At 45.3% G+C, this 23,623-nt stretch overlaps 1 protein-coding gene across 1 annotated transcript in view; it reads left to right on the top strand.

The window, feature by feature from the left end:
* The window catches only part of hecw1b (HECT, C2 and WW domain containing E3 ubiquitin protein ligase 1b), a 57,917-nt gene that overhangs the window by 31,164 nt on the left and 3,130 nt on the right, over window positions 1-23,623 (top strand). The window contains exons 7-28 of the mRNA XM_072668485.1: window positions 4,815-4,957; window positions 6,686-6,786; window positions 6,916-7,266; window positions 8,260-9,246; window positions 10,102-10,203; window positions 10,656-10,806; window positions 13,172-13,287; window positions 13,424-13,545; window positions 13,684-13,869; window positions 14,430-14,564; window positions 15,053-15,158; window positions 15,831-15,927; window positions 16,040-16,123; window positions 16,750-16,856; window positions 19,431-19,545; window positions 20,212-20,325; window positions 20,424-20,576; window positions 20,672-20,770; window positions 21,358-21,487; window positions 21,843-21,989; window positions 22,345-22,459; window positions 23,094-23,292. Of these exons, the coding sequence (XP_072524586.1) occupies window positions 4,815-4,957; window positions 6,686-6,786; window positions 6,916-7,266; window positions 8,260-9,246; window positions 10,102-10,203; window positions 10,656-10,806; window positions 13,172-13,287; window positions 13,424-13,545; window positions 13,684-13,869; window positions 14,430-14,564; window positions 15,053-15,158; window positions 15,831-15,927; window positions 16,040-16,123; window positions 16,750-16,856; window positions 19,431-19,545; window positions 20,212-20,325; window positions 20,424-20,576; window positions 20,672-20,770; window positions 21,358-21,487; window positions 21,843-21,989; window positions 22,345-22,459; window positions 23,094-23,292 (3,860 nt within the window). The remainder of the gene's footprint in view (window positions 1-4,814; window positions 4,958-6,685; window positions 6,787-6,915; window positions 7,267-8,259; window positions 9,247-10,101; window positions 10,204-10,655; window positions 10,807-13,171; window positions 13,288-13,423; window positions 13,546-13,683; window positions 13,870-14,429; window positions 14,565-15,052; window positions 15,159-15,830; window positions 15,928-16,039; window positions 16,124-16,749; window positions 16,857-19,430; window positions 19,546-20,211; window positions 20,326-20,423; window positions 20,577-20,671; window positions 20,771-21,357; window positions 21,488-21,842; window positions 21,990-22,344; window positions 22,460-23,093; window positions 23,293-23,623) is intronic.

Here is a 23,623-nt window from a genome sequence, read left to right as displayed (position 1 = left end):
GTAGGTAGGTTGTTGGGTAGGCAGGGATATAGGTAGGTAGGGTAGGCGGTTGGTCAGGTAGGTAAATTGGGCAGGCAGGTAGGCAAGACAGACAGTCAGTAGATAGGTCGGTAGGATAGTAGGCGGTTGGTAGGTGGATAGGTTCATTGGTAGGCAGGTGAATAGTTAGTCAGGATAGACAGACTGTAGATATGTAGGTGGTAGGTCAGGCGGGTGGCCTGTACGTTGGTAGGTAGGCAGGACAGACAATAGATAGGTAGGTGGCATAGGCAGTTTGTAGGTTGATAGGTAGGCAGGTATATAGTTAGTCAGGATAGGCAGACGGTAGATACATAGGTTGGGTGGACAGCCAGTAAAGTGGCAGATAGGAATGTAGGACAGGTGGGTGGTCAGTAGGTAGGTAGGTCAGGCGCGTGGCCTTTATGTTGGTAGGTAGGCAGGACAGACAGTAGATAGGTAGGTGGGATAGGCGGTTGGTAGGTGGGTAGGTTGATAGGTAGGCAGGTATATAGTTAGTCAGGATAGGCAGACGGTAGATACGTAGGTTGGGTGGACAGTCAGTAAGGTGACAGATAGGAAGGTAGGTCAGGTGGGTGGTCAGTAGGTAGGTAGGTCAGGCGGGTGGCCTTTATGTCCGTGGGTAAGCAGGACAGTAGGTAAGTTGATAGGTAGGCAGGGTAGGCAGACGGTAGATACGTAGGTTGGGTGGACAGTCAATAAGGTGACAGATACGAAGATAGGTCAGGTAGGTGGTCAGTAGGTAGGTAGGTCAGGCGGGTTGCCTTTATCTTGGTAGGTAAGCAGGACAGTAGGTAGGTTGATAGGTAGGCAGGTATATAGTTAGTCAGGATAGGCAGACGGTAGATACGTAGGTTGGGTGGACAGTCAGTAAGGTGACAGATAGGAAGTTAGGTCAGGTGGGTGGTCAGTAGGTAGGTAGGTCAGGCGGGTTGCCTTTATCTTGGTAGGTAAGCAGGACAGTAGGTAGGTTGATAGGTAGGCAGGTATATAGTTAGTCAGGATAGGCAGACGGTAGATACGTAGGTTGGGTGGACAGTCAGTAAGGTGACAGATAGGAAGGTAGGTCAGGTGGGTGGTCAGTAGGTAGGTAGGTCAGGCAGGTGGCCTTTATGTTCGTGGGTAAGCAGGACAGTAGGTAAGTTGATAGGTAGGCAGGGTAGGCAGACGGTAGATACGTAGGTTGGGTGGACAGTCAATAAGGTGACAGATACGAAGATAGGTCAGGTAGGTGGTCAGTAGGTAGGTAGGTCAGGCGGGCTGCCTTTATGTTGGTAGGTAAGCAGGACAGTAGGTAGGTTGATAGGTAGGCAGGTATATAGTTAGTCAGGATAGGCAGACGGTAGATACGTAGGTTGGGTGGACAGTCAGTAAGGTGACAGATAGGAAGTTAGGTCAGGTGGGTGGTCAGTAGGTAGGTAGGTCAGGCGGGTGGCCTTTAGGTTGGTAGGTAAGCAGGACAGTAGGTAGGTTGATAGGTAGGCAGGTATATAGTTAGTCAGGATAGGCAGACGATAGATACGTAGGTTGGGTGGACAGTCAGTAAGGTGGCACATAGGAAGGTAGGTCAGGTGAGTGGTCGGTAGGTAGGTCAGGCGGGTGGCCTTTATGTTGGTAGGTAGGCAGGACAGACAGATAGGTAGGTGGGTAGGTTGATAGGTATGCAGGTAAATCATTAGTCAGGATAGACAGACTGGAGACAGTGCGGTGGACAGTCAGTAAGATGGTCGGTCAGTAGGTAGGTAGATGGTACTGGTGGTAGGTCGAGTATGTAATTCTGAATTACCAAAATAATGGAATCAAACTGAATCGTGGCCGTGAAGCACTGAGTTTCCTAAAGAGTCAAGCCGAATCGTATCTGTGGTCAGAGATTTACGAGACTCTGGGAAGCCTTTATTTTTTCAAGAGCTTTTGTGAAGACATGCTGCTTTTCTGCTCAGAGTGTGTCTTCTTCAGCAGGAGAAATGATGGGCGGCCTTCGCTCAGCCTCACAGGCAGAGTTAGATCAGAGGGAGCCGTCACGTGAACGAGTCAAACACCCGCGGCTGGCGATCACCCTGCAGGGGGGGAGGGAAAGTAGGTCAAGATGTGGAGAGACACAGAGTGCAAAGAGAGAGAGAGAGGGAGGCTGGCAGAGAGTGAGAGAGTCGAGTGTATGAAGACGGAGGCAATTTCCTCTCCGTCTTTCTGTGTGGAGAAGAATGGAATGGCTTATTGGTGTTTGACTCGGAAACTGGCTCAACCCTTCGTCTACCCATCTGCTCCTTATCTCTGTCTCTCACACTTACACACACACACACACACATACTTGTATGTACACACTCTACATGCACATATGTAGGTTCAGATAGTGTCAGTAAGGGGTGTAAATCTGTAAAAAAAAATCAATTTGATTGTGATTCTTTTGCAAATAAATCAATTTGATTCAGTTATTCTGAAACGATTCTGAGTTGATTCAAAAGAATCATGTTCACAGTTGTAGAATATAGGCAGTAAACATCAAACCTGTTGATCCTCTGTGTCTTGATTAAGCCCCAAAATGTGCATAAATTATTCATTATTATTATTATAACCAATTGGAATCAATTCCAACATTCAATTCAACAAAATGAGCGCTGCTGATTGGCCACCTGGTTGTCGCAGCTGTTCCGGTGGCTGTCCGTGTCTGACCAGTAATGATGGCCATCAGTGCTGATCTAATTGAACACATTGTCTGCTGTCTTCGGTCGTCCGTCTCAGTTAATGCTTGGTCAGGAGCTGACAAGGAGGGGTCATGTGACCTCCTCTTCCCACAAAGGAGGAGATTGGGGTAGGGTTGCCATGGGAACTGAACCCTATAGACTCCCTAAGTGGAGGGGTGAGGCGGTGTTTATGGCAGCGATTCTCTGGTAAAGAGACCCAAGGGAGGGCAGAGATGCATGCTGGGTAGTGCAGTCCCCTTCGGAGGCAGTTGGAGCGCAAGTTGGGTGATTGAGAAACCCTTAGAGATACAAACCGAGATCCTTTCATCTTTTCTCTCTTCTCTCCTTTGTTCTGTCCTTTCTGTGTTTGTCTTTTTTGTACTCATTTTTCCTTTTTCTTTCATTCAGTCATTTTTCTTTTTATAGCTTTTCTTTCTTTCTCTCTTCCTTTCTTTTGTTCTTTCTTTTTTCGTCCTCTTTTTTTTTTCTTGATTTTTTGTGTTTTTGTTTTTTTTCTTTCTCTTTTCTTTTTTCTTTCTCCATTTCTTTCGTTTATCTCTTCTGTCTTTCTTTTTTCTCTCTTTTCTTTCTTTATGTCATTCTTTTGTTCTTTCTTTTTTTCTCCCTCTCTTTGTCCTATCTTTCTTTTGTTCTTTCTTTATTTTCTCTGTCTTCTCTTTTCTTTCTCTATTTCTTTTGTTCTTTTTATGTCTTTCTTTTCCTTTTTTATGTCTTTATTTCATTCTTTTGATCTTTCTTTTTTCCCTCTTTTTTCTCTTTTCTTTCCTTCATCTTTTCTCTCTCTTCTCTTTTCTTTCTCTATTTCTTTCATTCTTTCTTTCTGTCTTTCTTTATTTTTTTTGTTCTTTCCTTTGTTCTTCCTTTTGTTCTTTCCTTTTTGCCCTCTTTTTTCTTTATCTTTTTCTTTTTTCCTTTTCAAAAGTGATTTTCATCCAATTTTCTATCTATTTTCTCTCCAGTTTGAATCACCAGTTACTCAACCCATACATATTCTCCCCCTGTCACATGCACTGCTCCCAACACTGTCATCCACTGGTCATAGTGACAGTGCTTTAGGCCTCTGGAATAAGATTTATTTTTCTTGCTCTCTCTCTCTCTCTCTCTCTCTCGTAGTTAATGGTTAGTCAGGAGGGGTTGTGTGAGGTGGAGGGGTCTGAGGTGTTATTTTCGTTTTGACAGCAGTCTGTGCTGTTTCTGATTTTGTTGTGGTTTACCTGCAGCGTAAATAAGTCTGATCTGCAGTCCTGCCCCAGCACGGCTGTTTACTCTGGGACTGTTCAAAAATCTCCTGATTATCAGAATTATTAAACATGAATACAGTCATAATCATCACTGCTGCGTATCATTAAACACCAACCCCCAGCCCTGCGTCTGTAACCCTGTTAATGACTCTACGGCCCACTGCATATAGCAACTACACACACTCACACACACACACACACACACACACATACACACAGCCACATTCACACTAGGAGGAGGAGTCACACACTCACTTCATGTTCTATTCTCAGTGTTTCAGTTTCAATAATGTATTTCTCTCTCTCTCCTCTTATTTCTCTCTCTTTCTGGCTCCCTCGCCCCCGCCCCCCCCTCCTATTCTTTTTCTCTCTCTCTCCCCCTCCACTTTCTTTCTCTTTCTCTCTCCTCTCTCTCCCTTCTTCTTCTTGTTCTTCTATCTCTCTCTTCTCTCTCTCCTTTCTCTTTCTCTCTCACGCCTTTCTCTCTCTCTTTCTCACACTCTCTCTCTCCCTCCTTTTTCTTGTTCTTCTTCCCCTCTCTCTTTCTCCCTCCTCTTGATAGCAGATTTTACATTTCCACTGATTTCCACTGAACACTCTGGTGGAGTAAGGGGGTAAAGAGGACGGAGACATCACATATATATATATATATATATATATATATATATATATATATATATATATATATAAATGATTAGGAGCTCCAATCACATCTTTGTTCCAGTTAAAAGGCTGATGGATTGATTTTCACTTTCTCAGACCAGTCAGAGTGGTTCACTTAATTATCTGTGATCTCTCTCTCTCTCTCTATCTCTCTCTCGCATTCTCTCTCGCTCTCTCTCTCCCTCCACAGCGGTTTAATTTTGTGTCTCTGCCCACGGATGTGTTGGAAATTGAAGTGAAAGATAAGTTTGCCAAGAGCCGCCCCATCATAAAGCGCTTCCTGGGTAAACTGTCCATGCCCGTGCAGAGATTACTGGAGAAGCATGCTATCGGGTATGTATCTGCATACACACTCATACTCATAATCTGTGGTCTTAATCTGAGTCTGGATACAGTGTGAGGGAGGGTATGCTCTGTTACTCTGTAAATATATCATTTGTTCTTTAATACTGCAAAAAGTAATGGCAGTGGTTCATTTAGGGACGTCCCGATCCAATCCAGGCTTATTTTAATAGATCTCCTGTTTTAATCACCTAGTGTGCTTCAGCCGCCATTAATGGCCTTTATCGCCCAGCCGGCTGCAGCAGCAGCAGCAGTGCGGACGTTCTCAAAAGGTAAATAAAGGAGTTGAGGTTCTGCAGTGTGGAGCTATTTTACAGTGGAACCTGAAAACAGACCATAATATCTGACCCTTTATAAAACTCTCACTGAAACGCTCTGTTTTACCAGCGGGAGAACCGCAGAACCGCTCACTCACCTTTCTCTGTTTATAAACCAGCACTGAAGAACCCATTCAGAACCGAGTTGAGGCTAACGCTAATGCTAATATACACACACACACGCTATAGAAACCTTAATCACACACACAGCACATTCACCCACTATAAACCAGCTATTACACACCAGTAGACCAACAACCACAGATGCCAGTCCAGAGTGTGTACCACTACACACTGTAATGTGGTGCTCACTTACAGCGGGGTTTGAACCCAGGCCGCCGTGTTGGTGGGCCGGCGCGCTACTGAGTGACGCGCTACGATCACGTGACCAACGGGCCCAAGTGCAGAGTCTTTCCATCTTAGAGCAGGTAAAACGGAAATGATAAATAAAGCCACTCGGGACTCGAACCCAGGCCGCCGCGTTGCGAGACTGACGCTCTGCCGCTTCACCAAAGCGGCAGTTATGAAAGCGGCCAACAAATGAAATGAAAAGGGTGGTGGGTTTAATAAACAAGGAGACGTCGCGTCTCACGCGAAATAAAGGCGGGAAACAAACAAAGGACGCCAGGGGAGAGCTGGCTACCTCTTTAACACTAGAGGGAAATACAACTGAGGGCAAAAAGGATCTCCCAAAAGAAACCAGAAAACTGAGAAGTTACAGGGAAGGCAGACACTCATAAACACACACACATACACACACACACAGACACACACACACTGCACAGACACAGGGAGACAGACTCGGGAGAGACACATGAAGGGGAGTGACACACACTCAGCCTTCCACTCCAGATCTACACAGGCACACAGACACACACACCACCAGAATCAAAAGATCCAGCAGTGGGGCAACTGGATCTGTGTGCCTATATAGCCTACTGCCCAGGTGTAGGGAATTGGGCTCAATCACTAGCTGGGGTGACTCGGGCCTCCCCCCTGGTGGCAGGAGGAGGCCTTGCCCTAGAGCCACCCCTTACACACACTCACACACTCACACAGAGTCTATCCTGCTTTTGTTGGAGTAAGTGTCTCTACTGTTCAGGGAAGGAGGCTCTATACTAGTTACTGGAGAATTGCTGTGAGGATTGGATGGAGTACTGGATGGAGCTCCACCATCCATCATTTCAGAGAACACCATTCTTCCACTGCTCCACAGCTCAATGCTGGGGGGCTTTATACCCCTCTACTAGCCCACGCCTGGTATTAAACATGGTCCAGAGAGTCCTATTCTATAGGCTTCAACGCTTCTCTACAGGGACTAGACAAGCTGTGTGGTGTGCATTTGCACATCTGTGTCAGAAATGGGTGCAGCTTTAATAATTAGCTTTATTCCTCTCCACAGGGACAGAGTGGTGAGCTACACTTTGGGTCGAAGGCTACCAACGGAGCATGTTAGCGGTCAGCTGCAGTTCCGATTTGAGATCACGTCATCCATCCACCCAGGTTCGTTCAGCCTAACAGATGTGTCCAGATGTGTCCCATCTAATGTAATAAAGCCGTTATAGTAAAATGAATATCTGGAAATGATTTCAAATGTGGTGATAAATTCTTTCCTTTCTCTCTGTCCCATAGACGACGAGGACATGTCCCAGAGCACGGAGCCCGAGTGCGCCACAGTCCCTGAGGAGCCTGAGCAGGAGGCGCTAGAGGCAGGGGAGCGGCCCGGTCCGGCCCAGGCCGAAGACGCCATGAGCCTGGACCAGGGCGCTCCCGAGTTGCCTCTGGACGGGGACGCGTCCACTGCGGCAGTGCCCATGGACGTGGAGCCGGTGCCGGAGCCCTCGGAACGTGTGGAAAGACGTTCAGACAATCAGGAGGAGGAGGAGGTGGTGGGAGAGGGGGTACGGGAGGTGGAGCCTGTGGCTGAGGAGAGCAACGAGCTGGACCGTGGGAGTGAGCCAGAGCCCCAGCAGGATGGAGGAGGTGAACAGATGCGTAATGGTGGACTATCTGGTACAGTCAAGCCGGACGGTCTGCACACCCCTTTTCACCTTCTTCTCCTTTTATTATGTTACAGGCTTTTCTTTGGACACAAAATCTCACAAACTAGCCCACAATGACAAAGGGAAAGCAAGGGAGTCCATCTGTGGTAAATTCCATTGATTGGAAATGATTGGGGATTTCCAACACCTGCCGATATAGGGTCCCACAGTTGACAGTTCATGTCAGAGCAAACCTCAAGCTGTGGGGTCAAAATAATTACCTGCAGATCTCAGAAACAGGATTGTGTCAAGGCAGAGATCTGGAGAAGGGGACAGACATGTTAAGCTGCAGACTAACAGATCCCACAAAGCACAGGGGCCACCCTCATTCGTAAATGGAAGAAGTTTGGAACCACCAAGAATCTTCCTAGCCAGGCCAGATGGGGAAAGGGGTGTGCAGATTTTGTTGGCTTGACTGTATTTACTTAGTTATTGCTGCTATGGTATTTAGTAAATAGTCTATTTATTTTAGTGGTTTCCTCTCACCCACACGAGAAACTAACAGATGAGCACATGCTACTGATTCCTCATACTGGATAAAATATTGCTCACCTGTTGCTCAATTCACTCGTTGTTTGTCTGCAGTACTTGTAAATATACTGCATCCGAGGTTTACTTGAAGGCAGCATAAGACAGTATGAAAAAGTGGAGCCTTATTCATGAAGAGTCATATTTGGGCAGGTATCACTGCACAGTAGAATAGTGCACCTCCACTGCGGTCTGCTAAATCTTTCTAAAAGGTCTTCCAGACCTCAGCTTGACCTCCACCGTTCCTGTTACTGTTCGTAATGGCCCGATTAATCGATTAGGAAAGTATTCGTTAGCTGCAGCCCGAATTGTTCGTTTTGCTTGAACGATTCAAATGATTCATTATGAGAACTTCTAGATACCACTCACTCCTTCATTAATTTTTCTGATTTATTTCCTGGCTCAGTGACAGAGATGGAGGTCGGAGAGGCTGCTAGAGAGAGCGAAGGAGGTGGCCAGCTTGAACGGGATGGGGGAGCCGCTGGTGCTTCTGCTGAAGGAGCCGGAAGCACTCCAGCGCCCCCTGCTGTAGTGGAGGACATGGAGAGCGTGACTGTGGATTCTGAACCTCAGCTTTCCTCTTCTGAAGACAGAATTTCGGCAGATGGGGAGGAGGCGGAGCTTGACGACGGCTGTCCACTCCGGGTCAGAACCACACCGCGAAGGAAAAACCGCCCATGTTCGCTGCCCGTTTCCGAGCTGGAGACGGTCATAGCCTCGGCTTGTGGGGAACCCGAAACACCCCGTTCACACTACATCCGCATCCACCATCTGCTCCACAGCCTGCCCTCCAATCAGCAGGCTGAAGAGCCAGCTGGGGGTGCAGCGGGGCTTGAACCTGACCAGCCGAGGTGTGAGGAAGAGGAGGAGGCGGATGATGATGATGATGATGATGAAGACGAAGAAGCGGCTGTAACACTAGAGCCCCACGCCCTAACGCCCGACGGAATGCCCCACCCTCGCAGGACACTTCCCCGCAGTCGCTCCCACCAACGTCTCTCTGACCTTATCCAGATGCTGGATGGGGAGGGCCGGCCCACAGGGGCTGACAGTCAGGCGGCGAGTCAGAGGTCCCCAGGTGAGAGCGAGGGTGACCTCAGCCCGGTGCCCTGCTGCAGCCACATGGTCCAGAGGGGCGTGGGACCCATGCGGGCGGCATCACTGGACAGCGCCCGACGCTCCGAAAGCACTGTTTTCTCCTCACAGGAGGAGGAGGACGAGACGGATGTAATGAACGGCGTTCTTGGACTGGAGGCGGAGCTAGGGCAGGGGGCAGAGAGTCGAGATCCAGGGGAGGGTGACACTCAGTGGGAGGAGGTGCCGGCTGCTCACGTCCAAAGTCCACACGGCATTGGGAATGGAGAGTCTCCAGTACCTGGAACGAGTAGCAGGAGTGAGTATGAGCTCACGTTTGTTTATTATTATTATTTTTAATAAACACATTTGAATACAGCACAACTAAGACAGGATTTGAGCTTATGACCTCCTCCCTGTCTCTTGCAGCAGGCAGTTAGACAGTCACTCCACTTTAGAGCTAGTGTCTGCAAAAGAAGGGAAGGTGAATTTACTCAGAACTGGGTTTGAATGTAATGTAATTTCGCAGCTCTAGACCGGCCCTATGGTCTAACTGCTGCTCATCAAGTGTGGGGAGATCATAAGTTCAAATCCCAGACAGGGTTCAGCGCTCCCTTGTCAGAAGTCTCCCAGTCTGCAGGTGTCATGTGATAGGGGGAGTTCTAACCTGCAGATGGGAATCAACAGTAAACAGACGGAGGGGGCGGAGCCACAGACTAAACAGCGTACACAGTATTGAATCAGTTTCAGCTCAGTGTGTATTGTTGATCAGACTGAGATGCAGAAGTCAAAAAGGTTGACTAAGTTGAGTTAACTCAGAAAATACTCAGGAATCAGTTACTGCATTAGCATTTTCTGCTGATATAGGAGCAGTATTTTATTAGAAGTACTTTTGGACCACTTGTATTGATTCATTCATCATAAAATGATTCAAATAGTGAAAAAAAGCAGGAGCCTCAGATATGCCAGCGACAGAATATTTATTTAATGCTTGTCATCCATTCTTCATGAAGGCCTGTTCATGTACATTAGTGCTGAGATCTCCCAACAGGAGCAGCGCAGAATTTTCTTTTTTTAATGCTGTTGGAACTGCTGTAAATTCATGATGTCGCTGTTTGGTCCCTGATTTGATGAGCTGTATTTGTTGTGTGTGTGTGTGTGTGTGTGTGTGTAGGAGAGTGTCCTCTTCCATGTAACCATCCCTCAGTGAGCCAGCTCCCTGCTCTGAGGCCTGATCCCCACCACTACCCCACCATCGACGAGCCTCTGCCGCCCAGTGAGTGCCCCCTGCTGGACAGGAGCTACACAGCATGATAACTCTTATTTGTTTAGCCAAGTGGCTACAAGGAACGTGCATCTTTGATCTCCAAAATCATTTAATTTATTTATTAATATTTAATTATACACGATTGATGTTGTATTTATCGCCGCTGTCCGATGAAAAACGTGTATCTCCTAAATGATGACTTAACATGACTTTACAGTATATATGTTTATTCAAGTATGCATATAAAACACAAGTGTTAATCATATTCTCACATCTCTCTCAAAGAGTCACACATGCACCCACACACACACTCACGCACATGAATATCTCGAGCTGTGCTGCAAAGATTAGATCAGTATCGCCTCTCCACTGTGCCTGCTTATCATCACTGCCTCATCTCACCCCTCTCTCTCTCTCTCTCCATCTGTCTTACCTCTGTCTGCATGTGTGTGTGTGTGTAGACTGGGAGGCGCGTATAGACAGCCATGGCCGCGTGTTCTATGTGGACCACATTAACCGCACCACGACCTGGCAGAGGCCCACCACAGCAGCCACTCCCGACGGACTGCGCAGGTCCAGCTCTATCCAGCAGATGGAGCAGCTCAACAGGAGGTCAGTGGGGCTGGCAAGGGGGCGGGAGGGGGCGGTTACCTTCATGCAGTGCTGTATCAGCCATAGGTACTGCACCAAATCTTTGACCACTTTGGCTACTTATTGTTGTCAAGAGGAGTCACAGTTAGCTACATTTAATTAAAGGTAGTTTCATGCTAACTAGGCATGTAAAATAAAATGACAAAACACTTCAGTGGTAAATAATAACAATAATAATAATAATAACTATAATAATAATAATGATCATAATATTCTGATTAATGTAGTTTTTACAATGCCTTTTTATTTAAAAGCATAAGTAACAGGCGAAATAAATCTGTGTGATTTAAGAAATGACCCAAAAAGGTCAAATTAAAGATTTTTTTGGCGCAATATCCAGAATTCTGGTCTTTCTACCAAATATTATTATAAAATTATATATAAAATTAGAATATAAAATTCTGTATAACAAATATCAGAATGTCTTATAAAATGCCTCATAATCCTATAAAAAATTATAATTTAATAAACTTTGTTGTTCACCAAAAATGTCAATTTTGAATAAATATTGAATAAAACATGAAATATCTTCAGTGTTGTACAAAAACCTTGTATCTCAATGTTTATTTTTTATTTATTTTATTTATTTATTTTAAAATGCCATTTGACATTGACTACCATTGCATTGACTTCCATTCCTTCTACTGTAAAGTCAATATTTTGGAGATATGAGGTTAAATATACTGTTTAAAGATAAATAGAGATAAATTTATGTAAGAAATAAACTGAACAAAATCTAAACAATATGTAAAAACTCTTTAACCATGTTATTATAGAATAATCTGTATCTCTTTTCATCTCATCTATTAATATCAGTCCCTCAGTAAAATACCAGTATAATATCCTGTATTTATTCTCTACATCATTTATCATAAATGGTTAATAATTGGTGCAGAGGCCACTTGTTCTGCAGCTTTGTGACCTTTTATGATATACTCGTCCACTCCCAGCCTCATGGTCCAGTCCCACTGACTGGTGCATCAGGGCAAGACTTCTGCAGCAGACTTCTGCAAATGGGCCCGGCTGCAATGAACGGTTGCACATTTAGTAAAAGCACAGAATGGCGTTAGCAGCTTGTCTTGGCTCTGTAGAGAGAGAGGAACTGAAAGCGGCACTGTGGTCTGCAGCCTCGACTGACCTGTGATTCAGCCGCACACTAAGCGTGGACTCACGTGCTGCTTCCCCTCACCTTCCCATTCTTCATCCTGACTAAAGCACATGTCAAGAGTTCGAAAGCCAGCACTTTAGCACCACCTGGTGGACTGAAATGTCACAACAGTCATATCAAAACATGCTGCAGCCTCATGTTTTAAACATGTTCATGATCATTTATATCTATAGATTATCTATAGTCTGTAGATTTATATTCTTGTTGTTCCGCAGAGAATGTAAATGAATACATACTGATCAAGACACACTCTATATGGACAAAAGTATTGGGACACAACTCTTAATCACTGGATTCTGGTGTTTCATTCATGCCTGAGGCCACAGGTGTGTAAAATCAAGCCCCTAGTCATGCAGTCGGCCTTTCTTACACACACCAGTGAAAGAACGGGAGGTTCTGAAGAGCTCACTGAAGTCCAGCGTGCTTCTGTATGTAATAGGAGACACCGCTGCACCACCAACAACAAGTCAGCTGGTGAAATATCCTCCCGTATTATTATTGAACAGTGGAAAAGTTTAGGAGGAACAGCTCACAGAGAGCAGCTCAGCCACCGAGTGTCTGTCAGACCACGTAAAGTTACAGTGTAGAGTGCTGAGCTCAGAGCAGAGTGCAGAAAAGCCTCCAACGCTCTAGAGGGGTCTAAAGCCTCCCAGCATTGAGCTGTGAAGCAGTGGAGGAACTGTGTTCTCTGGAATGATGGATGGTGTCCATTATTCAGTGGAACAGTACACAGTCTCTGTGGAAGCTCATCAGCAGAAGAACCAGCAGTAAGGGCTTACACAACGGCCTAAAGCTCCTAACAGGATCTGTGCGGGGGGGACGCGAGGGGGCTTGATTTGGACCGCTTGCCGGTTACGGATTTGGATTTGGAGGTTTGGAATCCCCTTTTGTTCAGAGTGGAGTGCATGTAGGATGTAGGATGCTTTTTTCCTCATTGTGGGAGCCAAATGGACAAAAGTATTGGGACACCTGCTCATTCATTGCTTTTTTTCTGAAATCAGAAGAGTTTTTCTTGTTTTTGTTGGAGTAACTGTCTCTACTCTGCAGGGAAGAAGGCTACTTCTACTAGATTTCAGATGAACATTGTTGTGAGGATTTGATTGCATTCAGCTACAAGAGCTTTAGTGAGGTCACAATGTTGTATGGTCTGTGTTTCAGGTATCAGACCATCCAGAGGACCAGAGAGGCTCCAGAGCGGAGAGAGGAGGAGGGGGGCAGCCCCCGAGCTGAGAGAACAGCCAATACAGAGACTGACTCACCTCCTCAGGCGAGCGGTGAGCACTGCACCATGTGTATAAACACAAACACACACACACACTCACTGATAATCAACAACTTTCCACATGCTTTTATTCACTGTGAGCAACATTAGCTTTATTCTTGACTGATTTAACCCCTTTACCCTCTCAGAGTTGAGGAGAGACGGCCCCTGCTCCCCCGGACACTGTCAGAAGATCACTCAGCTGCTGCAGAGTCCTGCCGTCAAGTTCATCACACATCCAGAGTTCTTCACCGTCCTTCATGCTAACTATGTAAGCCCCATCCCAGCCTGGCTTCATACGGTCAGATAGGTCAATGTAGATGTGTGAAATATCTTAAATCTGGTAAATATGGTAAAAACATGTCATATAATGTCTCTCTCTCTCTCTCTCTCTCTCTCTTTCTGATAGGGTGCGTACCGTATGTTCACCAACAGCTCATGTCTGAAGCACATGATCCTGAAGATCAGGAGGGACGCGCGAAACTTTGAGCGCTACCAGCACAACCGCGACCTGGTCACTTTCCTTAACCGCTTTTCTGATGCACACATGGAGCTGCCCAGAGGCTGGGAGATCAAATCTGACCCTCAGGGAAAGGTAGCAGAAGCTGCAGCCCTTAACACACCGAGTCAAGCACTGCTGAAACAGCCCTAAACACACTTCCATGCCACTGCATGTTCAGTATTACTACTACTGAGATCAGCTCCACCTCACAAATAGTACCCAGCAGTGTGTCATACTGGACTTCTTTCCTTTTGATCATTTGAAAAGTTAAAATATTCAATAAAGGATTTTGATACAGTGTGGATGGATATCACCAGTAATTGCACAGCCATGCTTTTATAGTTTTATAGCCCCATGTTCTACATTGCCTTTTTTGACATTTGTGATTGATAGTATTGATATTATATTAATAAATTGATAGCTAGGCATTGTGTACAGTTTTCAAAATCAATATATATATCAATATATCAACGTTTCTGACACTAACCATTATTATACAGCAGCCCTGTTGTGGTTTTCTACTGGTGGATAGGGAGGTGGGCTGTAGGCTCAAACTGTTAACCCACAAAGTGAACCTATTTGTTAGGTGTTTCTGATAAATTGGCAACTATGAGCTATAAGCAGTCTCTCTCTCTCTCTGTTTCTCTCTGCAGTCTTTCTTTGTGGATCATAACAGTCGTGCCACCACCTTCATTGACCCCCGAATCCCCTTGCAGAATGGCCGGCTGCCCAACCACCTCACACACCGGCAGCACCTGCAGAGACTGCGCAGCTACAGTGCAGGAGAGGTTGTGCATGTATTTATTACTTTATGGGAACTCAAATGGGGGTCATGTGTGCATATAAAAATGTTTATAAATTAGTACATTTAATACTTTTTGATATGTTACAATGTGCAGTCTATTAAGCTAATCCCTACTAGTCTACTGAGTAATATCTGACTGCAGAGCCGCCGTTTCAGCGTCACAGTTTGGCGGCGGTTGCATGTAGCACATGCTCGGACACTTCTTCTGGTTTATGTTGGTTGATCTAATCAATATTTCAGTTGTTTGAGGTGGATATATATTCAGATACCTTACGCTACAGGGTAAATATTACACCGACTTTAGCTTATGTGGTCTGGAGTAGCTAGATAAGGGGTTATGTAGACATGTCGCTCATTTACCAGGGAATTTAACCTCAGGGTTGTGTGTTTACATGTGTTTACACTTGCAGAATATGTGGTCCTCTCATATTCAGTGGATCAGCAGCTTTGCTTTTGTTTGTTTGTCTGCAGGCGTCCGAGGTGTCCCGCACTCGTGGAGTGTCTCTGTTAGCACGGCCTGGTAACAGCTTAGTAGCAGCCATACGAAACCAAAGCCAACAGGAGCCAGTGCCATTAGGTATGGAAGACCACTAGGGGGCACTGTTGGGTCTGTCAAACTGTCAATGTGTCTTTTGTGTTGGGGTGGCTTAGCACTACATGTCCAAATGTTTGTGGACACCCCTTCCAATGAATGCATTCAGCTACTTTAGGTTGCACTCATTGCTGAGACAGATGTGTAAATGCACACACACACGTAGCTTGTATGATCCTTGTAGATAAGTACAGTGAATAGAACAGGACTCTCTGGAGCAGATAGTAAACATGAACCTATTGGCACCATGCTGCCTAATGCAAGACATGGCATAGAGGGGTCTAAAGCCCCCCCAGCATTGAGCTGTAAAGCAGTGAAAAACTTTTGTTCTCTGGAATGATGGATGGTGTCCCATTCAGTACTTTTGGGATGAGTTGAGGAGTTGCAGATGAGGTGGGGTGGTGATCATCCAACATCCTGACCTCACTAATGCTCTTGTCATCAAATTCAGTCAAATCCTCACAGCAATGCTCCTTCAAAATCTAGTCGGAAGCCTTCTTCCCTGGACAGTAGAGACAAGTACTCCAACAAAAGCAGGATCATTTTTTTTAATACCCTCGATTTTTAGAAAAAGCAGTGAACGAGCAGGTGTCCGAATACTTTTGTCTCAGTAGACATGGTGGTCTGAATGGCTAATTCTGATTGTCTCCACAACAGCGTACAACGATAAGATTGTAGTGTTTTTACGGCAGCCCAACATCTTTGAGGTACTCCAGGAGAGGCAGCCCAGCCTGGCCAGGAACCACTCACTCAAGTACTGACCTCTGCATGACCTTACTGTACTGTTCCAAGGCCTTATACTGTACTACCAGGTATTGCTGTATTTCCAGTGCTTACCGTGTGTGTGTGTGTGTGTCTATGCTTAGGGAAAAGATTCACCACATCCGCACTGAGGGCACAAACAGACTGGAGAAGCTGTCCTGTGATGCTGACTTGGTCATGCTGTTGAGGTAAACCGTCTGCTAGTTTGCACCCTCCGCCGAATGACGTCCTTATGAGTGAACACTCATAGAGACTACAGAGACATTGAAGGGTATACAGCTGCTAATTCCAGATGTTTAAATGAGAATGTTGTGATGTGACAGCAAATCATAGCGTATCATCAAAAGACCTAAAAGACCTTCATAGTAAGGTTCTAAATAGGGGTGTTTTAAATAGGGTTTTTGCCCCCCAATCCAATCCAGGTACCCTAATGCTGACTGGATATATATAATACAGCCACACAACTTAAGGTAAGGTTAGTTAACACTAGTAAACACTAGAAAACCACTGACAGCTGGGTCAGAACATCTCCCAAACATCAGGCAGGTTGTTTTTGTTTCTGGTATGTTGTGGTCAGTACCTACACACGCACCAAGACTGATTGATTGCATGGGGAGTAAAGACTATCTAGCCTGTCTAGAGCTAGTGTAGCACGAATTGCTGAGCAAGTTCATACTGGCTATGTCTTGTGGAGTCTATGTGGGACCTTCACCATATTAGGCAGGTGGTTTTATTGTTATGGCTGATTCATGTATGTTTGTTATGAACAGTAATTGATTGAAAAGTGGTTGCTGTTTGTGTTTGTCTCCTGCAGTTTGTTTGAGGAGGAGATCATGTCCTACGTTCCTCTATCCACGTTTCACTCCGGCTTCAGCTTCTCCCCGCGCTGCTCCCCCGGCTCCTCCCCGCAGAACTCTCCAGGTGGGGTCTTGGGCTGTCAAGCTCTTAACATGCAAACATACAGAAGCCTGCCTCATATGTCACACATGTTCTCATGGTCGTCACAGTACACTATATGGACAAAAGTATTGAGACACACCTCTCAGTCATTCCATTCAGGTGTTTCATTCAGGCCTGTTACCACAGGTGTATACAAAACCAAGCCCCTATTCTACCATTAGTGAAAGAATGGGAGGTTCTGAAGAGCTCACTGAACTCCAGCGTGCTTCTGTATGTAATAGGAGACACCGCTGCAACAACAAGTCAGCTGGTGAAATTTCCTCCCGTATTATTATTGAACAGTGGAAGAGTTTAGGAGGAACAGCTCACAGAGAGCAGCTCAGTGTCCACAGAGTGTCTGTCAGACCACGCAAAGTTACAGAGTGGGGTCAGGGCCGAGTGCTGAGCTCAGAGCAGAGTGCAGAAAAGCCTCCAACTGACTCAATAACTGCAGAGCTCCAGACCTGCTGCTGGTGTCCCTATACTTTTGTCCATATAGTGTATCTCTGAAATGTTCCTTGATTAGGCCGTTAGGGTTCAGTCTTAGCATTATTATTATTATTATTATTATTGTTGGCAGGTTTAGCCTTCTAAACACCATTCAAACCCAGGCACATCAGCCCAGCATAGCAAATATGCTGAATGTGCTAAACGAAGGGGTTTGTGTTTGGAATATGTGGAATGATGTACCAGTCAGATATTTGAGTTAGGCTTGAGTGTTGTCTTCAAACTTATACTGACTCCCATTCTGAGCGTATAACAAATAATCTACTCTGTGTTGTGCTGTGCTGTGGCTCGGGCCTGGCCAAGGCATCGTTGAGAGAGCTCCACTGGTTCCAGTGTGCTGTCTCTCTGGTGACAGCTCTCCAGGTCAGATGCTCTCTCACTCTCCATGTTCTCCAGCATCTTCAGATACCGTTGTTCTCACCCAGCTGCCCTGTTCCACCCGTCCTGACCCTAACTGCACTTTTCCGCTGACCTCCTCTGAACTCCGCATCCTGTTGGAACTCAGAAATCTCCCTCCTTTCCACCCAGTGGGATTCAATGTATGGTTGTTATTGGACACCTTACCAGCAACAACTCCAATACCATTTCCTCCTTGCCATCCAAGTGAAGGACGAAACAGTAGTCCAAGCAGAAACCAGGCTCTGCTGTGGAGCTGTGTTTGGCCACTGTAGGATGGTTTTAGATCCTAGACCTTTTGCCTTGTAGTCCAAGATCATTCTCAGTGATTATTTTGTGTTTTGAGCTTTAAGAGGATCTTTTGGGGCTGGATTAGTTTTACCGGGGGAGGTTTGTAATGATTATCGACAAGATCTGTGATTTAAATCCAGTATGAATTAGAATTGTGTGTAGATTTCAAAGCCTGACAGTTATAATTGTGTAGTGATTATAATCCAGTATGAATCTACAGTGGGTGTAGTTTTCACTGTCTGATATTAATAATTGTGTAGTGATTGTAATCCAGTATGAATCTGATGTGGGTGGAGTTTTCACTGTCTGATAGTAATAATTGTGTAGTGATTGTAATCCAGTATGAATCTGCAGTGGGTGTAGTTTTCACTGTCTGACAGTAATAAATGTGTAGTGATTATAATCCAGTATGAATCTGCAGTGGGTGTAGATTTCACTGTCTGATATTAATAATTGTGTAGTGATGTGGATCCAGTATGAATCTATAGTGGGTGTAGTTTTCACGGTCTGACAGTAATAATTGTGTAGTGATTGTAATCCAGTATGAATCTGAAGTGGGTGGAGTTTTCACTGTCTGACAGTAATAATTGTGTAGTAATTGGAATCCAGTATGAATCTACAGTGGGTGTAGATTTTACGGTCTGACAGTAATAATTGTGTAGTGATTGTAATCCAGTATGAATCTGATGTGGGTGTAGTTTTCACTGTCTGACAGTAATAATTGTGTAGTGATTGTAATCCAGTATGAATCTGATGTGGGTGTTGTTTTCACTGTCTGACAGTAATAATTGTGTAGTGATGCGAATCCAGTATGAATCTGATGTGGGTGTAGTTTTCACTGTCTGATAGTAATAATTGTGTAGTGATTGTAATTCAGTATGAATCTGCAGTGGGTGTAGTTTTCATGGTCTGACAGTAATAAATGTGTAGTGATTGTAATCCAGTATGAATCTGCAGTGGGTGTAGTTTTCACTGTCTGACCGTAATAATTGTGTAGTGATTGTAATCCAGTTTTACATTATGAATCTGCAGCGGGTGTGTTTTTCACTGTCTTACAGTAATAATTGTGTAGTGATGTGAATCCAGTATGAATCTGCAGCATGTTTAGTGAATGGTAATTGACAGAACCTGTCAACCTGACAGACAGCTATCAGTCCGCTTGGCCGGCGGGAATTTGGTGAAATTACACACATGCTTTACTCTGTAATAAACTGCTGGTCATATCCTGACCAATCCCATAACACAGACTCCTCTGATTAAACTAATCCAGGTCAGACAGTGGATTACTTGAAGACTGACGGTTAGTCTGACACTGTAGATTATGCTGAGACTGTATTTTACTGTGATTGATTGGCTGTTTAGGAACCCAGAGAGCCCGAGCTCCGGCCCCATACCGCAGAGACTTTGAGGCCAAGCTTCGCAACTTCTACAGGAAACTGGAAGCCAAAGGCTACGGACAAGGCCCTGGTAAAATCAAGTGAGTTCAGATTGACAGCAGTGACTGCATGAAGATCAATAATTGATACCTGCATTTTCTATTGAAATTGATCATCAAATTTAGGTAAACTTGTAGACTGTGACAACTCTCCTGTTGTCATGTACACTTTTCCAGCTTTACCTGCATTCACTCATTGGCCATTTTATCAGAAACACCTACCAAAGGTGCAAGTATCTGTGTCCTCCACATTTGACCCATCTTTGGTAGTGAACACACACACAGACACACACACACACACACACATATACACACACACAAAATAGTGAACAGAGCAGTGGGCAGCCAGCTCCAGAGCCCAGGGAGCAGAGAGGGTGAAGTTCCTTCGTCAAGGGCCCAACAGTGGCAGCCCGGGTACCGAACCCACAACCCTGTCATCAACAGCCCGGAGCTCTAACCGCTTCTGAGCCACCACTGCCCCATATAGGTCCACTTTTTACTGTAGCACATGCATCACTGGTCAGTCTTTGGCCGCTGTAGACTAGATAATGTTTTTTGAGCCATGGTAGTCAGTGTCACTGCTCCAGTGGTCAAAAACCGTCCAGTAATGAAGGGCTAGAGGACAAGGGGAGCAAGTGGCCACAGTGAGTGATGGTAGTAATAGTGTAGAAGGTCCATAGATGAAGTGTGTGACTGCTGGTGTTCCAGGCTGATAGTGCGGAGAGATCACCTGCTGGAAGGCACATTTAACCAGGTCATGGCCTACTCTCGCAAAGAGCTCCAGAGGAACAAGCTCTACATCACATTTGTCGGGGAGGAAGGGTCAGTATTACTCTTTTTTTTCTGCCTATTCACAATGAGCAATGCTGTGGAATCACCATCGTAACATTTCCCACGATTCTCTTGTCCTTCTTGTCCAGCCTGGATTACAGCGGACCTTCTCGAGAGTTCTTCTTCCTGCTCTCTCAGGAGTTGTTTAACCCCTATTACGGCTTGTTTGAGTACTCAGCTAACGACACCTACACGGTCCAGATCAGCCCCATGTCTGCCTTTGTGGAGAACCATTTGGAATGGTGAGATCTTCTGCACCTCCGTATTTGGTTCAACCTTCTGAAATGAGAACATTTGACCGTATAAAGGCTGATGAGACTGATCTCCATGTCTTCAGGTTCCGCTTCAGCGGTCGTATACTTGGCCTGGCGTTGATTCACCAGTACCTGTTGGATGCCTTCTTCACGCGACCCTTTTATAAGGCTCTCCTCAGACTGTAAGTGCACAGCCGTACCCATTCCTCAGCGTACCTTGGTCTGACCCGGACATACACTGTATGTCCAAATGTTTGTGGACACCCCTTCAGATAAATGCATTCAGGTCCTTTATGCAAATGCACACACAAACACAGCTTGTCTAGTCCCTGTAGAGAAGTATTGCCAATAGAATAGGACTCTCTGGAGCAGATAAACATGAACATATTGGCAGCATGCTGCCTAATGCCAGGCGTGGCAGGCTAAAGGGGTATAAAGCCCCCCCCAGCATTGAGCTGTGGAGAACTGGATTCTCAGGAAGGAAGGATGGAGCTCCATCCAATACTTTTGGTCTGAGTTAGGGATGAGGTGGGGTGGTGATCCTCCAACATCCTGAGCTCCCTAACACTCTTGTCTCCGAATACAATCAGATCTAGAAGCAAAAGCAGGATAAACTCTTTTTAATACCCTTGATTTGGGAAGAAGCCATGAATGAGCAGGTGTCCCAATACTTTTGTCCATATAGTGTATTTTTTACAGTATGTAAAAGTTGGCAGAATGGATTCTGATGTGGGAGCGTCTAAAAAAATGACTTACTTGTTCTTTTCAGAGCAACTGACCTCAGCGATCTGGAGTATTTGGATGAGGAGTTCCACCAGAGTTTACAGTGGATGAAGGACAACGACATCACTGACGTCCTGGACCTCACCTTCACTGTCAACGAGGAGGTCTTTGGCCAGGTGCTTTTTTTAGTTTTTTAAAGTTGTGGTGACCGGTTGAGAATGTGGTTTTACAAGCCTTTTACCAACTCTGCATCTGTTGGCAGGGCAACACCACCACGACTGGACACAGCCGCCTAGCCTAGCCTAGCATGGCTTTTAAGTAGCATAGCTTTAACAGAACCTTTTTTGTAATTGTTCCCGAGTCTTACTGGCTAGTGTTGCTGTCCTCTCTGGTGTCCAGTTAGCACGGTATGCAATTAGCTAGCTGAAGAGATGGTAGTAGAGTCTGGTGGGGTTAGCATAGCCTAGCCTAACCAGCTTTTTGGTGACACAGTGTGGGTAGGACTATTTAACCATGGTCTGTGTGTGTCAGGTAACGGAGAGAGAGCTGAAATCTGGAGGAGCCAACCTGCAGGTAACGGAGAAGAATAAGAAAGAGTACATAGAGCGGATGGTGAAGTGGAGGGTCGAACGGGGCGTGGTCCAGCAGACGCAGGCTCTGGTCCGAGGATTTTACGAGGTAAACAGTGTAACCACTGATATTTCTCATCCAGCTGCATTCATCCATCTGTATATATCCATCTGTTTTCCAGATGTGGCAGTTGTTGTTTGCAGGCTGTGCCTGAAATGTAATGGATAATGCACTCTGATAATAATTCCAGGTGTAAAAGCACATAATTAACCTCTGTATAATGAACTGTGTATAGTTTCTATCCCATTTCTGTTCAGTAAAAAAAGACAAGCTGTTCTTCTTCGAGAATAAAGGAATAAATATGCTCCCTAAAGAGTCCAATCACAATCTCCAAATAAATATATAGAAACCAAGCTGTAAAAATGGCCTGTTTAGAATTTGATGTATCCGTCTGCATGTGCAGGTGGTGGATTCTCGACTGGTGTCTGTGTTTGATGCCAGAGAGCTGGAGCTGGTCATTGCTGGCACCGCCGAGATTGACCTAAACGACTGGAGAACCAACACAGAATACAGAGGAGGTGAGGCCTCTGATTGCACACCATATAAAACTTACTAAAGCTGTAAACACCTGTCCTGCATTAAATTAAAGGTTTTCCTGAAGTCACGTTGCTGACGAATCTGAGAGGTTTAGTTGTTGTGGCTCAGTTTTTAAAAATGCACTATATGTCCAATGGCTTGTAGACACCCCTTCTAATGAAGCATCCAGCTACTTTAAGTTGAACACAGTTCTACTGCTGATATAATAGGACTCTCGAGATAAACATGAACCTATTGGTACCATATCTAATGCCCCCCCCAGCATTGAGCTGTGGAGCAGTGGAACTAGGTTCTCTGGAGTGATGGATGGTGCTCCATCCAGTACTTTTGGGGAGTTGGGGATGACATGGGGTGGTGATCATCCAACATCCTGGCACATCCTGTTTGTGGAATAAACTCTTTTTTAAACTCCCTTCCTTGATTTCAGAAGAAACACTGATTGAGCAGGTGTCCCAATACTTTTGTCCACATAGTGTATATTTAGTATATTGTTTTTTAAAATGCTGTTCATGTGATGGCTGACTTTTTGTTTAGCCTTCAAGACAAATCTGAGTTCTTAATTATTATTATATCATTACTAATCATAATCATTAACCTGTCTCTGATCTCCCTCAGGCTACCACGATGGACACATTGTGATCCGGTGGTTCTGGGGGGCCGTGGAGCGCTTTAATAACGAGCAGAGGCTGCGGCTGCTGCAGTTTGTGACGGGAACGTCCAGCGTGCCATATGAGGGCTTCACGGCGCTGCGCGGGAGCAACGGCCTGCGGCGCTTCTGCATCGAGAAGTGGGGCAAAATCACCTCTCTGCCCAGGTACTTGGAATATACTAATACTAAGACCTACATTCGTTCATATACTTAAAAAATGACACCTAGGCTACGTTCACCCAGCAGGTAAAGTGGCCCAAATCCGATGTTCTCTTCAAAACTTTTTATAGTGATTTCTTTGGTTTGCGTCCTCGGATTCTTTAAACTTCCTTTGACGCTGCAGCAGCGCCCTCTTGTGGCCGCGTTCGGCCACTTCTTTAAAAATGTCTTAAAACTACTCACTCAAATATTTACCTAACACGCCGCCACTAAAAAAACCTCCCTCCCTGCTGTTGTTCATTTTCCCTTCTCCTCAGCACACATTTATGACGGGTGT

This window comes from Salminus brasiliensis, chromosome 23 (assembly GCF_030463535.1).
Source record: "Salminus brasiliensis chromosome 23, fSalBra1.hap2, whole genome shotgun sequence".
NCBI lineage: Eukaryota > Metazoa > Chordata > Actinopteri > Characiformes > Bryconidae > Salminus > Salminus brasiliensis.
The sequence above is the reverse complement of the archived record's forward strand: the minus strand, read 5'-3'. Positions and strand labels throughout refer to the sequence as shown.